At 43.6% G+C, this 16,675-nt stretch overlaps 1 protein-coding gene across 1 annotated transcript; it reads right to left on the bottom strand.

Moving 5' to 3' along the window:
- Positions 1 to 1,382: 1,382 nt before the first annotated feature.
- LOC119924238 (olfactory receptor 10A7-like) lies at positions 1,383 to 15,350 on the bottom strand. The gene is made up of 4 exons (XM_038743191.1): positions 15,309 to 15,350; positions 12,727 to 13,242; positions 8,990 to 9,051; positions 1,383 to 1,833 (listed from the first exon to the last, which is right to left on the bottom strand). Exons 1-4 carry the CDS (start codon positions 15,348 to 15,350, stop codon positions 1,383 to 1,385), a joined length of 1,071 nt encoding a protein of 356 aa, XP_038599119.1.
- Positions 15,351 to 16,675: the final 1,325 nt, after the last annotated feature.

Raw genomic sequence — 16,675 nt, 5'->3', positions numbered from 1 at the left:
CTATCTTGCTATCGATCTCTCAACCACATCCTGCCTCTGGCCTGGAACACCTTCCCTCATATCCAACAGACAATTTCTCTCCTCACCTTTAAAGCCTTATTGAAGGCACATCTCCTCCAAGAGGCCTTCCCTGACTTAGCTCTCCTTTCCCCTTCTTCTACTCCCTTCTGCATCACTCTGATTTGCTCCATTTGTTCACCCACTCATTCAGTCCCAAAGAACATATGTACATATCTGCAATTCATTTATTTATATTAATGTCTGTCTCCCTCCCTCTCTAGACAGTAAGCCTGCTATGGGCAGAGAATATGTCTGTTTATTGTTATATTGCATTCTTCCAAGTGTTTATTGCAGTGCTCTGCACACAGTAAGTGCTCAGTAAATGGAATTGACTGACTTGATTTCAAAACATGTCCAGCATCTGTTTAAATACAAATGAGGGAGTATTCCTCACAAGAATAGTATAGGGGTCCTGGAAATGGAAGCATATCACGAGCAGAGGAACTTGTCTATAGGATGAAAACTCGAAAAAACCTTCAACTTCCAGGAATATCTAAAGCATTCCTTTATGATCCTCTCTCTCTAATTTTTAAATAAAACAATAGAACATTAATACATATTAATGATTCTGTGATGTCACAAAACTTTGGACTCATTTTCTGCACACAATAAGCCCTCAATAAACACCATTAATTGAGAAAATGTCAAATTTTATGTGCTGATGTCTTGATATCTTATCTCTTACTAGCCTACTACCATGTGAGTTTGGGCTGGTGTTGTCCATTGTAATTCTCAGATCAAGGTATGGGTCTTTGACACTCTTCCATGGTCTTTCCAAGAGCCCAGAATATTCTGGGCACACAGTGAGCCCTCAGCAAATAATAAATATGAGAATGTGCTAGGTAACGGTGACTAAGCATTGACTTTATACTTCAATAAAAAAGTCTCATTCCCAAATCAAAGCCTCTAAGATTTTGGGAAACCATCTTTTTACCTAGAATTCTCTTCAGGGCACCTTTCACCTCTTGATTCCTCAGGGCATTTAGCATGGGAGTGAAGACGGAATAGGAGAGAGAAAGCTGCTTCTTCCTCTCGGGAGAGTAGGAAAATTTGACCCGGAAATAAGTCGAACCCACAGCCCCGAAGAAAAGCAAGACAACAATGAAGTGGGACAAGCAGGTGGAGAAGACTTTGTGACGACCCTCGGCAGAGGACATCTTCAGGATGGTGACGAAGATGTGGATGTAAGATACAATGATCACTCCAAAGGGGCGGATCAGGACTATCACAGTCCCAGTTACACTGAATACCTCAATCACAAAGGTGTGTGTGCTCCAAGAGAGAAGCTTAGCATAACTGAAGAAATGGTTAATCACACTATGCTAGAAGAACAATGTAAATATCACTGCAGTCTGTACTGTTGCCACGGGAATCCCTGCTAGCCAGGAAGCCAGGGCCAGCTGCAGACAGAACCTCCAGTTCATGATGAGCGAATAGTGGAGAAGATCACTGATGGCAGCCTGTCTGTCATAAGCCATCATTGTCAGGATCCAGCACTCTGAGGACCCGAAAAAGAAGGAGAAATACATCTGGGATGCACAACCTTCAAAGGAAATACTTTTATCCTTGGACAGGAAATTGGTGAGCATTTTTGGGATGATGACAGTGGTATAGCCAATATCCATAAGGGACATATTCCTGAGGAAAATGTACATGGGGGTTTGAAGGGCAGGGTCCAGAGTGGATACCAACACTAAGAGGGTGTTTCCAATCATGGCTATTAGGTATATCACAACGAAAATCATAAACAGGATGACCTGAAATTCATCGAGACTGGAGAAACCCAAAAGAATGAATTCAGTCACATGTGACTAATTGCCTTCTTTTGTTCTCATGGTATTTTTAAGAGCAATGTAAGTCAGAAATATGTGGGCCCAAAATATGTATTCTCTGTTCAGGAAAAAATATCAGTAGCTACGTTTTCAGACTTCAGGTCTTCCCTACAAACATTTGTCAGCATGAACTTGGGTAGCTTGTTTAGCCCTGGATCAAGGAGGTGATTTGGAAATATATGGTGTCTAGGTTCTCTTTGGGTAGAAGCAAGTTAAGGAAACTGGGGAAGTGGTAAAGATAGCCATTAATACAAATTCTGCAAGGGAATTATTAAAAAAGTGTTTAATTTTATCTTCACTTGCTACTAATGTTTCTCATTATTAAACTCACATTTTTCCCACCACACTATATCCTATCATGCTCATTAATGAAATCATAAAATGTAATTTAATTAAGGAATTAATCACAGCTTGTCTGCAGGGAACAAAGCACCCCAATGCCTGACTTCCACATAGAAATCTCCTCAACTCCCCATCACACACACACACACACACACACACACTAACACCCCCCCCATCACACACAGAAACCACCTGTAGATAAACACACTTACACACACAAATTGGCTGGGTGCTGATGTGCCTAACAATGACAGGGTTAAGGATTTTCACACACACACAGATACACAAATAAATGTGTTTCTGAGCAACATGGAAGATCCCCAAATTGATTCCCTGCATCTCTGCCCCTCCTCTTCTCCCAGCCTTCCTGTGACTACATTGTTACAAATCCACTCCCTCTTCCCTATGACCTTTTCTCTCTCAAGTCCTATCCTTAGGAAAGTAGAGCTATTGATATTAGCTCCATGAAACAGGTTCCAAATAGAAAAATATTGGTCTTCCCCTTCTCAAAAACCTGGAAATCCTTCCATAATCTTCCTTTCTCCTTTTGGAAATGACAAGAAGGACAGATGCTATCAAATCGACTATGGGGTGGGGAGAGGAAGAATAATTTGAAAAGCAGGGAACCTGAACCCAGGAATCTGAATTTCCTAGCGTCTTACTCTTTCCTTAACATAGGTTTATTGTTTGACATTTTTTTATTATATCAGTGTAGGATTTCATTTTTAATAGCTTTAGTAAAATGAAAGGAAAGAAGAAAACAAAATCCCAAATTTATCTTGAGACTCCATTCCAAAACTGTGTAATGTGTGACAACCATTTCTGTTTCTAGGAGAAACGTAGCTGTTTTTATATATTTAAACCAAACAGCAAATCACTCCTTTTCAACACATTGGATAGTGGAACTCCATTCCTGGGAAATCTGCAGTGTCACTTATCACCACCAATATCAAATGAAATCTTTTGAGTGTAGATTTCATGGCTCTCAATACCCCTTCCCACACTGTCTCACTCAACTACCTTCAGATTTGGTTGTAGTCTTTTACATTTCTATTTGTTGCACATGGTTATTTTAAACACCTGGCTCATCTTATGTAGTTTTGTAAGAGATTCCTGCTTTTCTACTGGACCCATCTCCCTAACCAGCTTGAAATCTCCTGGGAAGCAAGAATCTTACTTTATCCTAACTTTATAATTCCACATCCAGTCCCTACAACAGTGCATTGTGCAAAAATGGTGTTCATCAAGGACTGCTGCTAATTAGTCAATCATATTACTGGGTGCTTACTATGTGCAGAGAACTGTACTTAGCATTTGGGAGAGTACAATATAATAGATTTGGGAGGCATTTCTCCTGCCCACAAAGTGCTTACAGTCTAAAGAACTTTACTAGTATGTCCTTTTCCATCCTCCCAATATCCCTGTGAGAGGCAACAGAGCTACAAAAGTGATATCTTCCTTTTATAAATGGGAAAGGGAAAAAGGAGAAGGAAGAGATTCTGGATTAGAAGTCTCTTGACACCATCCATCTTTCTGAGTGCCTGACACCCCAACTCACCTCCCTCTCCTATCTACACAGTCTTGATGATCAGATTACTGCTCTCATCTCTACTCTTTCTACTCAGCTGGACTCATTCTCTTCCCTTTCCCTTCGCCACTCTCGTACCACTAACCCACAGCCCTGGATCACTACCACTGTCCTCCTCCTTCGCTCTTATGCTCGTGCTGCTGAACGCTGCTGGCGAAAGTCTAAACACCATGCCAACCTCGTTCACTTCAAGTTTATCCTTACCGGCCTTAACTCAGCCCTCTCCTCTGCCAGACAAAACTATTTCTCCTCCCTTATTGACTCCCATGCCCATCATCCCCGTCAGCTCTTCCGTACATTCAACTCCCTTCTCAGCCCCTCAGTTCCCCCCCATTCCTTCCCTCACCCCCAACGATCTGGCCTCCTACTTTATTAACAAAATTAAATCCATCAGGTCGACCTCCCCAAAGTCACTCCCCACCCTTCTCCAACCCCCCGGCTCTCAACACTCTCTGCTACTCTCCCATCCTTCCCAGTAGTATCTTCAGAGGAACTCTCCTCCCTCCTCTCTAGTGCTACTCCGGCCACCTGTGCTTATGACCCCATTCCCTCTCATATCATGAAATCACCTGCTCCATCCTTTCTCCCCTCCTTAACTTCCATCTTCAACCGCTCACTCTCCACTGGTTCCTTCCCCTCTGCCTTCAAACATACCCATGTCTCTCCCATCCTAAAAAACCCTCTCTTCTCACCTTCTAGTTATCGCCCCATATCCCTCCTACCATTCCTTTCCAAACTCCTTGAGCGATTTGTCTACACACGCTGCCTCGAATTCCTCAACACCAACTCTCTCCTCGACCCCCTCCAGTCCGGCTTCCATCCCATACATTCCACGGAAACTGCCCTCTCAAAGGTCACCAATGACCTCCTGCTTGACAAATCCAATGACTCATATTCTATCCTAATCCTTCTCGACCTCTCAGCTGCCTTCAACACTGTGGACCACCCCCTTCTCCTCAACATGCTATCCAACCTTGGCTTCACAGACTCCGTCCTCTCCTGGTTCTCCTCTTATCTCTCTGGTCGCTCATTATCAGTCTCTTTTGCAGGTTCCTCCTCCCCCTCTCATCCCCTTACTGTCGGTGTTCCCCAAGGTTCAGTTCTTGGTCCGCTTCTGTTCTCGATCTACACTCTCTCCCTTGGTGACCTCATTCACTCCCACGGCTTCAACTATCATCTCTATGCTGATGACACCCAAATCTACATCTCTGCCCCTGCTCTCTCCCCCTCCCTCCAGGCTCGCATCTCCTCCTACATTCAGGACATCTCCATCTGAGTGTCAGCCCGCCACCTGAAACTCAACATGTCCAAGACTGAACTCCTTGTCTTCCCTCCAAATCCCTGCCCTCTCCCTGACTTTCCCATCACTGCTGACGGCACTACCATCCTTCCCGTCTCACAAGCCATCAACCTTGGTGTCATACTCGACTCCGCTCTCTCATTCACCCCTCACATCCAAGCTGTCACCAAAACCTGCCAGTCTCAGCTCTGCAACATTGCCAAGATCCGCCCTTTCCTCTCCATCCAAACCACTACCCTGCTCGTTCAAGCTCTCATCCTATCCCGTCTGGACTAGTGCATCAGCCTTCTCTCTGAACTCCCATCCTTGTGTCTCTCCCCACTTCAACCCATACTTCATGCTGCTTCCCGGATTGTCTTTGTCCAGAAACGCTCTGGGCATGTTACTCCCCTCCTCAAAAATCTCCAGTGGCTACCAATCAATCTGCGCATCAGGCAGAAACTCCTCACCCTGGGCTTCAAGACTCTCCCTCACCTCGCCCCCTCCTACCTCACCTCCCTTCTCTCCTTCATCATCATCATCATCAATCGTATTTATTGAGTGCTTACTATGTGCAGAGCACTGTACTAAGCGCTTGGGAAGTACAAATTGGCAACATATAGAGACAGTCCCTACCCAACAGTGGGCTCACAGTCTAAAAGGGGGAGACAGAGAACAAAACCAAACATACTAACAAAATAAAATAAATAGAATAGATATGTACAAATAAATTAAATAAATAAATAAATAGAGTAAAAAAATATGTACAAACGTATATACATATATACAGGTGCTGTGGGGAAGGGAGGGAGGTAAGATGGGGGGATGGAGAGGGGAACGAGGGGGAGAGGAAGGAAGGGGCTCAGTCTGGAAAGGCCTCCTGGAGGAGGTGAGCTCTCAGCAGGGCCTTGAAGGGAGGAAGAGAGCTAGCTTGGCGGATGGGCAGAGGGAGGGCATTCCAGGCCCGGGGGATGACGTGGGCGGGGGGTCGATGGCGGGACAGGCGAGAACGAGGTACGGTGAGGAGATTAGCGGTGGAGGAGCGGAGGGTGCGGACTGGGCTGTAGAAGGAGAGAAGGGAGGTGAGGTAGGAGTGGGCGAGGTGATGGAGAGCCTTGAAGCCCAGGGTGAGGAGTTTCTGCCTAATGTGCAGATTGATTGGTAGCCACTGGAGATTTTTGAGGAGGGGAGTGATATGCCCAGAGCGTTTCTGGACAAAGATAATCTGGGCAGCAGCATGAAGTATGGATTGAAGTGGAGAGAGACACGAGGATGGGAGATCAGAGAGAAGGCTGATGCAGTAGTCCAGACGGGATAGGATGAGAGCTTGAATGAGCAGGGTAGTGGTTGGGATGGAGAGGAAAGGGTGGATCTTGGCAATGTTGTGGAGCTGAGACCGGCAGGTTTTGGTGACGGCTTGGATGTGAGGGGTGAATGAGAGAGCGGAGTTGAGGATGACACCAAGGTTGCGGGCTTGTGAGATGGGAAGGATGGTAGTGCCGTCAACAGAGATGGGAAAGTCAGGGAGAGGGCAAGGTTTGGGAGAGAAGACAAGGAGTTCAGTCTTCGACATGTTGAGCTTTAGGTGGCGGGCAGACATCCAAATGGAGATGTCCTGAAGGCAGGAGGAGATGCGAGCCTGGAGAGAGGGGGAGAGAGCAGGGGCAGAGATGTAGATCTGGGTGTCATCAGCGTAGAGATGATAGTTGAAGCCGTGGGAGCGAATGAGGTCACCAAGGGAGTGCGTGTAGATCGAGAACAGAAGGGGACCAAGCACTGAACCTTGGGGAACCCCCACAGTGAGAGAATGGGAGGGGGAGGAGGAGCCTGCAAAAGAGACTAAGAAAGAACGACCGGAGAGGTAAGAGGAGAAACAGGAGAGGACGGAGTCTGTGAAGCCAAGGTCAGATAGCGTGTTGAGAAGAAGGGGGTGGTCCACAGTGTCAAAGGCAGCTGAGAGGTCGTGGAGGATTAGGACAGAGTAGGAGCCGTTGGATTTGGCAAGCAGGAGGTCATTGGTGACCCTTGAGAGGGCAGTTTCCGTGGAATGAAGGGGACGGAAGCCAGACTGGAGGGGGTCGAGGAGAGAGTTGTTATTGAGGAATTCTAGGCAGCGAGTGTAGACAACTCGTTCAAGGAGTTTGGAAAGGAATGGTAGGAGGGATATGGGACGATAACTAGAAGGTGAGGTGGGGTCAAGAGAGGGGTTTTTTAGGATGGGAGAGACATGGGCATGTTTGAAGGCAGAGGGGAAGGAACCAGTGGAGAGTGAGTGGTTGAAGATGGAAGTTAAGGAGGGGAGAAGGGATGGAGCGAGAGATTTAATGAGATGAGAGGGAATGGGGTCAGAAGCACAGGTGGCCGGAGTGGCACTTGAGAGGAGGGAGGAGAGCTCCTCTGATGACACTGCTGGGAAGGATGGGAGAGTAGCAGAGAGTGTTGAGAGCCGGGGGGATGGAGAAAGGGGGGAAGAGATTTTGGGGAGGTCGGACCTGATGGATTTAATTTTGTTAATGAAGTAGGAGGCCAGATCGTTGGGGGTGAGGGAAGGAGGAGGGGGAGGAACCGGGGGTTCCTCCCCCTGGGCTCCTTCTACAGCCCAGCCCGCACCCTCTGCTGCTCCACCGCTAATCTCCTCACCGTACCTCGTTCTCACCTGTCCCGCCATCGACCCCCGGCCCACGTCATCCCCCGGGCCTGGAATGCCCTCCCTCTGCCCATCCGCCAAGCTAGCTCTCTTCCTCCCTTCAAGGCCCTACTGAGAGCTCACCTCCTCCAGGAGGCCTTCCCAGACTGAGCCCCTTCCTTCCTCTCCTCCTCGTCCCCCTCTCCATCTCCCCCATCTTACCTCCTTCCCTTCCCCACAGCACCTGTATATATGTATATATGTTTGTACATATTTATTACTCCATTTATTTCTTTTGCTTGTACATATCTATTCTATTTATTTTGTTTTGTTAGTATGTTTGGTTTTGTTCTCTGTCTCCCCCTTTTAGACTGTGAGCCCACTGTTGCGTAGGTACTGTCTCTATATGTTGCCAACTTGTACTTCTCAAGCGCTTAGTACAGTGCTCTGCACACAGTAAGCGCTCAATAAATACGATTGATGATGATGATGATGATGGAATGCCCTCCCTCTGCCCAACCGCCAAGCTAGCTCTCTTCCTGTCTTCAAGGCCCTACTGAGTGCTCACCTCCTCCAGGAGGCCTTCCCAGACTGAGCCCCCTCCTTCCTCTCCCCCTCATCCCCCTCCCCATCCCCCTGTCTTACCTCCTTCCCTTCCCCACAGCACCTGTATATATGTATATATGTTTGTACATATTTATTACTCTGTTTATTTATTTGTTTTACTTGTACATATCTATTCTATTTATTTTATATTGTTAATATGTTTGGTTTTGTTCTCTGTCTCCCCCTTCTAGACTGTGAGCCCACTGTTGGGTAGGGACTGTCTTTATATGTTGCCAACTTGTACTTCCCAAGAGCTTAGTACAGTGCTCTGCACACAGTAAGCACTCAATAAATATGATTGATTGATTAGAAGTCAAATATGCCATTTCCTAGCTGGGTGTCCTTTCTACACTATTTGATCATACATGGTGACACTTTAGTGAGAAATTTACCTGCCACTTGAAGGAGTATTGCTCTGCTGTGGTTGATTTGAAAGGCACATATTCTGGATGATAAGGCCTCTTTGACATTTTGCGGTGACTTCTGAGAGGTGGTCCCTAGACCATTGCTTATAACAAAGGAAGCAATGGGATAGCTCATTATCCTTTTTTTGTCTTTATAGAAATATGGAAAGTTTGAAATGCTTGTATTTTTCACACAAAATATATTGTGAAATCATTGAATTTTTAATTGTGCACATTGGGGATAAAGCGTACAATGTGTTTGCCTGAGCTTGTAGGAATTTTGAGTTTTCAAAAGCCTTGCCTCCAAAGTCTGTCTAAAAGGGAAATGTCCTCTAAATTTTGCCTGAATTTAAGCTAGGTAGATAACTGTTGGAATTCTACATTGTATTCACATTAGGAGTATCATATATATTATGAAACTGAATCCCTGGTGGGATTTTTTATGACATTATATTCATCTCTGTCTTCAAAGGTTTAGAGACTGGGAGAGAAAAAAACTCCTCAGAATTTGTTAAGCACGATGAAAGATTTCTGATTATTATATTTAATATTATCTGTTCATTCAGTTCTAAACTTTCCTGAAGACTTTAAAATCCTTATGGGCAGGCCAATTCTACTGAACTGCACTTTCTTTAAAGTTTAGTACAGTGCTTCCAAACACAGTACTTGCTCAACAAAAACCACTGATTGATTTTGGTATTCAGTTTTTCAAATAAAAACTGATGTAGACATCAACAGTAACAGAAATCAACACAAATCAGACTACAATGGCTGCAGGAGTGAGCTCTGTATCTGAACATTTATCATCACAAATGTTTCAGTGTGCTCTCCTAATAACAGTGTTGGTTCTTAAGGCAAAACAGCAAGCAAACATGAGAATCAGCATGGTGTAGTGGATAGAGTATGGCCCTGGCAGTCAGAAGGTCATGGGTTTTAATTCCAACTCCACCACTTGTCTGCTGTGTGATCTTGGGCAAGTCACTTCATTTCTCTGGGCCTTAGTTACCTCATCTGTAAAAAATGGGGATTAAGAGTGTGAGTCCAATATGGGATAGGGACTGTGCCCAACCAGGTATCTACCCCAGTGCTAAGAACAACGCTTGGCACGTAGTAAATGCTTAACATGCACCACTATTATTATAATTTTTAATACATTATATCTTTCAGTGGAAAAAAGTTAAATGATCCCTCATACCCAGCCCTGAAATGGGTATTTTTTGTTCACCTGAACCAAAGAAAATTATCCCCTCTAGGCCAGAGAAAATAATTCCTTCTTTATTCTCTTTTAGGTTCTCACAAATCCCAACCATCATATTGAATTCTGAAAAATGAAGTTGCTTGTATATCTAAAAATGGATTGCTGTGATCACAATTACACTGATTAGTCATAATATTTAATGTCAACATCAATCAGTTATGTCAGTCAAAACTGAACAAACTCAAACATGGATGTCACTTCTCCCATAATACTTTCAAGTTTAATCACAGAAGTGAAAAATAGTCCACTCTAAATTGAGTAGAGGCATAGGTAATTCAAAATAATTAACAATGCAAAACTGAGAGGATGCCACCCAGAAACAGAGATAAGGGAATTACTGATTCAGATTTGTGAGGTTGCAATATGGGGTTAAACTTGAAGGGAATGTACATGTTGCAGTTGATGACGATTTGAAAGCCTGCTACAATCTACCTTGAATAATTAAGAATTCAGTAAATATTTTGCCCCCCCCCCGCGAAATTATTTGGTTATAAATATACTTTCTGAATTTGCTTTGTGATATCTATTTATCCTTATCTATGTGCCAGGTACTGTACTAAGTGCTGGGGAAAATACAAAATAGTTATATTGGACATAGTCCAAGCTTGATTGAATATTAGTGTCACTCATTTTCCAGTCAACCTGGTACATGGTCTTCAGCAGTTGTTTTTCAGTCTCCTGAACAAGTAGCTTGTGGCCCCTTTCTTAAATTCCTAATCTCTCTGAATCTGTGGTCTCTAGTTTCACTTTGGTGTCATTCCCTTTAGGCCTACTTTTAAATTCTTTGCTAACTGACCAATTGTCAATGTTAGGTTCCATTCTTTAGTAATTAGTTTTAATTTATAAGGATGTTAAATATCAATTGAAATCATTTCAGCCTGGAATACCAGGCTTCAGGGCTACCTTGTGACTCATGGATTTTCTTAAGAAATCCTTAGTAACTCCTCCTCCAAGAAACTCCAAAACTGCATGGATCACCTAACATCTCTTAGGACAGAGATTAGCCCAGTGATGATGAAACCTCTCCACCGAGAGGTCATAAATCAGTGTGGACCACTGAACATCACCCAGACTGAGCACTGCCTGAGGAAACTGAGATTTCTCTGCCAGGAGACCACAAACCAGTGTGGACCATCGACCATTGCCCAGGAAGAGATCTTCCCAAGAATACTGAGACCTCTCTGCCCATTGGCCACAACCCTTTATAGAGCATCATCCATCTCTCAGGAAAGAGACCTGTCTAAGGACATTGAGATTTCTCCGCTGAGCAGCCACATTTGATTCTAACATTCGATAATCCCACTCAAAACATGATAGGAAAAACCTGGTCTAATAAACTGAATTGAGAAGAAATGTGACCTATTGGATAGCCCAGGGACCTGGGAGTCAGAAGTATCAGGTTCTAATCCCAGCTCTGCCAACAGTCTGCACTATGACCCTGGGAAAGGCACTTCACTTCTCTTTACCTCAGTTACCCCATATGTGAAATAGGGTTTTAGACTGTTAGCCCCATGTGGAGTATGGACTCTGTCCAACTTGATTAGCTTATAGGTACCCCATTGCTTAGTACGGTGCCTCACTCATAGTAAACACATCAAATACCAATTAAAATGATCATAAAAGGAACTGAATAAACAGTTGATTTCAAGGTGCTACTATTCAAAGGGATGGATTTTTTTTCCTTTTGGAACAAGATGAGTACTGGCTTTGGGCTCCGTAGAATGCCAACAATTATTAGATGTCCCTTCACTTATGGTTTTGCTTAATAAAACAGGTCCAAACAGGATTTTAAGACGTGTCAGCATCAGTTTAAGTGCAAATGAGGGAGTATTCCCTTAAAGAACAATGCAGTGGTTCTGGTAAGAGGAGCAGATCAAGAGCAGAGGAATTGATCTGATGGATGAATAATCAATTCAATCTTCAACTTGCAGGAACGTTAGAAGCATACTTTTCTGATCCTTTCTTCATACGTTTTGAATAAAACAATAGAACATTAAGGTATATCATTAATTCTTTAATGGTAAAAAGATTTGGCCTCGTGCTCTGCACACCTGAAACCCTCAAGGAATATCATTAACTGAGAATACGTCCAGTTTTATGTATTGATGTCTTGGTAACCCATCTCTTGCCAGCCTTCTACCTTCTGATTTCATATTGATGTTGTCCGTTGTAATTCTGAGAACAAGGAATGGGCCTCTGACACTTGTACATGTTCTTTACAAGATCCTAGAATATATTTTGCACACAGTAAGCCCACAGGAAATAATAAAGATGGGAATGTGCCAAGTAATGGTGCATAAGCGTTGTCACTAGCTTAATATCTCAATTTAAAAACAAAATCACTTCAATTTTTAGAACGTTTTAGAACACTTCAGAGCCTCCCAGACTTTTGGAAAATATTATTTTACATATAATTTTCTTCAAGGCATCTTTCACCTCTTGATTCCTCAGACTGTAGATCAGGGGATTTAGCATGGGAGTGAAAACTGAATAGGAGAAAGAAAGCACTTGGTTTCAGGTTAGTATGAAAATTTGACCCAGAAATAGGTCAAACCCACAGTCCCACTGAACAGTGAAACCACAATAAGGTGGAACGAGCAGTTAGAGAAGGCTTTTTGACAGCCCTTGGCTAGGACATCTTCAGGATGGTGACAAGGAAGTGGATATAAGATACAATGATCACTCTAAAGGGGAGTATCAGGATGATCACAGTCCCAGTTACACTGTATACCTCAATCACAAAGGTTTCCATGCACACCAGGTCTAGGAGAGGAGGGCTATCACAGAAGAAATGGTTAATTACATTAGGTCCATAGAAGGGCATTATAAACATCACTACTGTCTGTACTGTTGCCACTGGAATCCCTGATATCCAGAAAGCCAGGGCCAGCTGCAGACAGTGCCTCCTGTTCATAATGAGTGTATAGTGCAATGGGTCACAGATGGTGGCCTGTCTGTCATAAGCCATCGTGGTCAGGATCCAACACTCTGAGGGCCCAAAAAAGAAGGAGAAATACAATAGAGCTGCACAGCCACCATAGGAAATACTTTTATTCTTGGACAGGAAATTGGTGAACATTTTGGGGATGATGACAGTGGTGCAACCAATATTCACAAGGGACAGACTCCCGAGGAAAAAGTGCATGGGAGTCTGAAGGGCAGAGTCCACAGTGGAGACCGATACTAAGAGGGAGTTTCCAATCATGGCTATTAGATATGTCACAAGGAAAATCATAAACTGGATGACCTGAAATTCATGGAGATTGGAGAAGCCCAAAAGAGTGAATTCAGTTACAAGTGATTTATTGCCTTCCCTCACTCGCATGTTTTTTTTTTTTTTTTTTTTTTTTTTGGAAATGTAAGTATGGAAATATCTGGGCCCAAAATATGTCTTCTCTGTTCAGGAAAAAAAAAAAGTACCAATTTTTTCAGAGTCCAGGTCTTCCATACAAACATTTCTCAGAATGAACTTGAGTAGCTTGTTTGGTAAAGGATCAAGGAGGTGATCATAGCATAAAATATATGGTGTCTAGGTTCTCAGTCTCCAGAAGCAAGTTCAGGAGACTGGGGAAATAGTGAAGTTAGCCAATAATACAAATTCTGCAAAGGAATAAAGAGTTTCATTTTATCATCACTTACTATTAATGTTTATCATTATCAAACCCACATTTTTCCCACCACACTACATATGTTCACCTTTATAGGGCCTAAGTCTGCTGAGGAATGAAATAATCACAGACTCTCTGCAGGGAACAAACCACCACCATCCATGATTCCCACAAAGAGGTTTCCTCAACTTCTGCTCACACATACACACCTCCACTCAACGACCTACACCCCCCTACAAATATCCCAAAGTCACACGTCTGACAAGTGGCAGAACCGGGCTTAGGACCCACGACTTCGATGCCCAAGCCCGTGCTCTTTCCACTAAGCCACAAATTATCTTGCTGAATTATTTGCTTCAGAAAACTGTTGTCTCTTTTCAGGAGACAAGGTGTAAATACTGTAAGGTTAAGTTTATTCCCTCCTCTTACTGTGAATGCTTCCAATGTTCCAAGTTCAGACAACTTAACGTCCCTCTTTCAGACAATCCTGTTTCTGTGATTCCACTCCAGAGATACTCCCTTATAAGTAAGGGGTTCTATCTGTGAGAGGAAGCAAATGGCCACAAAGATTCCTGAAAATGTTCATAATACATAAAACTACAATCTCTCTTTTCTATTTTCAAAATAAGTGGTTTAATTATTGAATTAACGGTATTGCATCCTTTTTCTTGTCCAATTATCAATTAATCAATCAAACAATGGTATTTATTGAGTGCCTGGAGTGCTATATTCACTACTTCGGAGAGTACAATACAATAGAGATTGTACGCTCGTTGTGAGCAGGGAATATGTCTGTTATACTGCTATATCATATTCTCCCAAAGCGCTTTGCATAATACTCTGCACATAGTAAATGCTCAATAAATATGATCAACTGACAAGAATAGGTAGACCTGATCCCTGCCCACAAGGAACTTACAGACTGGAGGGGGAGGCAGACAATAAAGTAAATGATACATGGATATGCACATAAGTGCTGTGGGGCTGGGGTGAATGTCAAAGTGTTTAAAGGATAGAGTCCCAAGTGCAGGTTATGACGAGGAGAGAGAAAATTGGAGAAGTGAGGGCATAGTGAGGAAAAAGCTCATGGAGGAGACATGATTTTAGAGGAGATTTGAAGATGGGGAGAGTAGTGTTCTCAGAAACAAGGACAGTCTCAACAAGAAACATACCTGGGAGTTTACTCCTTTCCTTCCAGGCATAAATTTCTACTAAACACCCTGTTGGGCTTCTGCTTCCCAGAAGAAAACATACGGAAATGTGTAGGACTCTTACTTTAAGGCATTGTCCTTGCCCCTCCCCACTTCCTGCTCTCCCTCTTTAACAAATAATTCACAACTCCTTAGATTTTTGCATCATATATCCTGCATCCTTTCACTCCACCTTTCAATGCCCACCCACTCTTTGCATCAATCAATCAATCAATAAATCAATCAATGTATTGAATGTCTACTGTCCTGGTTCTTCTCCTATCTCTCTGGTCACTCAATCTCAATCTGTTTCATAGTTTCCTCCTCTGCCTCACATACACTATCTGTGGGGGTCCATCAGGTTCACTTCTGGATCCCCTTCTATTCTACATCTACACCCACTCCCACTCATTCTCTCCCATGGCTCCAACTACCTACCATCTCTATGGAATGATTCCCAAATCCATACCTCCAACCCACATCTCTCTCCTCTGCAGTCTTACATTTCCTCCTACCTTCAAGACATTTCTGTACCACTGACACTCCAAATGTAACATGTCCTACACAGCACTGTCTTATTTTCCCACCCAACCCCTGTCCTCCCCATGACTTTCCCATCACTGTACAGAGCACCACCATCCTTCCTTCCTCACCAGCTCATAACCTTGGTGCTATCCTCGACTCAACTCTCTCATTCAACTCATATATTCAATCTGTCACTAAATCCTGTCAGTCCAAGCTTTACATCACTAAAACCTGCCTTTTACCTCTGCATCCAAACTGCTAGTATGCTAATCCAAGCACTATCCTATCCCATCTTGATCACTGTAATCGCCTCCTTGCTAACCACCCTGCCTCCCATCTCTCTCCACTCTAATCCATACTTCATTCTGCTACCCAGATTATTATTCTACAAAAACATTCAGTCTATGATTCCCCACTTTTTACCATCAGCTTTAAAGCACTTAATAACCTTGCCCCCTCCTACCTTTCCTCACTATTCCCTACGATAACCCAGCCCAGACACTTCACTCCTCTAATTCCAACCTACTCACTGCACCTTGATCTCATCTGTATCGTTTTTGATCTCTTGTGTATATAGCTATAATTCTATTTATTCTTGTTGGTATTGACAATTTATTCTGTTGGTTTTTTGTCTGTTTCCCCCTTCTAGACTGTGAGCCCGTTGGTGGGTAGGGACCGTGTCTACATGTTGCCGATTTGTACTTCCAAGTGCTTAGTTCAGTGCTCTGCACAGTAAGCGCTCAATAAGTAAGATTGAATGAATGAATGAATGCCCACATTCTGCCTCTGTCCTGGATGCCCTCCCTCTTCATTTCCAACAGACAATCACTCTCCCCACCTTCAGAACCTCGTTGAAGGCACATCTACAAGAGGATTTTTCTGAATAAGCCCTGATTTCCTCCTTTACCATTCACTTCTATATCATCTTTGCATTAGGATTTGCATCGCCCCCTCAGCCTCACAGCACTTATGTACATATCCATAATTTATCTATTTATATGGCCTGTCTCTCTCTCTAGTCTGTAAGTTTTTCCTCCCTTATTGACATCCATGCCCATCATCCTCGTCAGCTGTTCCATACATTTAACAACCTCCTCAGGCCCCCTGTTCCTCGCCCTCCTCCATCCCTCACCCCTACGATCTGGCCTCCTACTTCATTAGTAAAATTAACTCCATCAGGTCTGAGCTCCCCAAAGTCACCCCTCCCCCTTCTCCATCCCCCCAGCTCTCAACCATCTCCGCTACTCTCCCATTCTTCCCAGCAGTATGTTTAGGTGAGATCTCCTTCCTCCTCTCAAGTGCTACTCCATCCACCTGTGCTTCTGACTCCATTCCATCTCATCTTATGAAAACGCTT

This window comes from Tachyglossus aculeatus, unplaced genomic scaffold (genome assembly GCF_015852505.1).
Source record: "Tachyglossus aculeatus isolate mTacAcu1 unplaced genomic scaffold, mTacAcu1.pri scaffold_89_arrow_ctg1, whole genome shotgun sequence".
In the NCBI taxonomy this organism is placed as follows: Eukaryota; Metazoa; Chordata; class Mammalia; order Monotremata; family Tachyglossidae; genus Tachyglossus; species Tachyglossus aculeatus.
The sequence above is the reverse complement of the archived record's forward strand: the minus strand, read 5'-3'. Positions and strand labels throughout refer to the sequence as shown.

Excerpts from the sequence above, each read along its gene's own strand:
- LOC119924238 (XM_038743191.1), bottom strand. The coding sequence starts at position 15,350 with ATGTTACATTTGGAGTGTCAGTGGTACAGAAATGTCTTGAAG. Across the intron at positions 13,243-15,308 it reads GGTACAGAAATGTCTTGAAG|GTCATCCAGTTTATGATTTT; the intron begins GTAGGAGGAAAT and ends CATGAATTTCAG. Across the intron at positions 9,052-12,726 it reads TGGAAACCTTTGTGATTGAG|ACAGACTTTGGAGGCAAGGC; the intron begins GTATACAGTGTA and ends TTTCCCTTTTAG.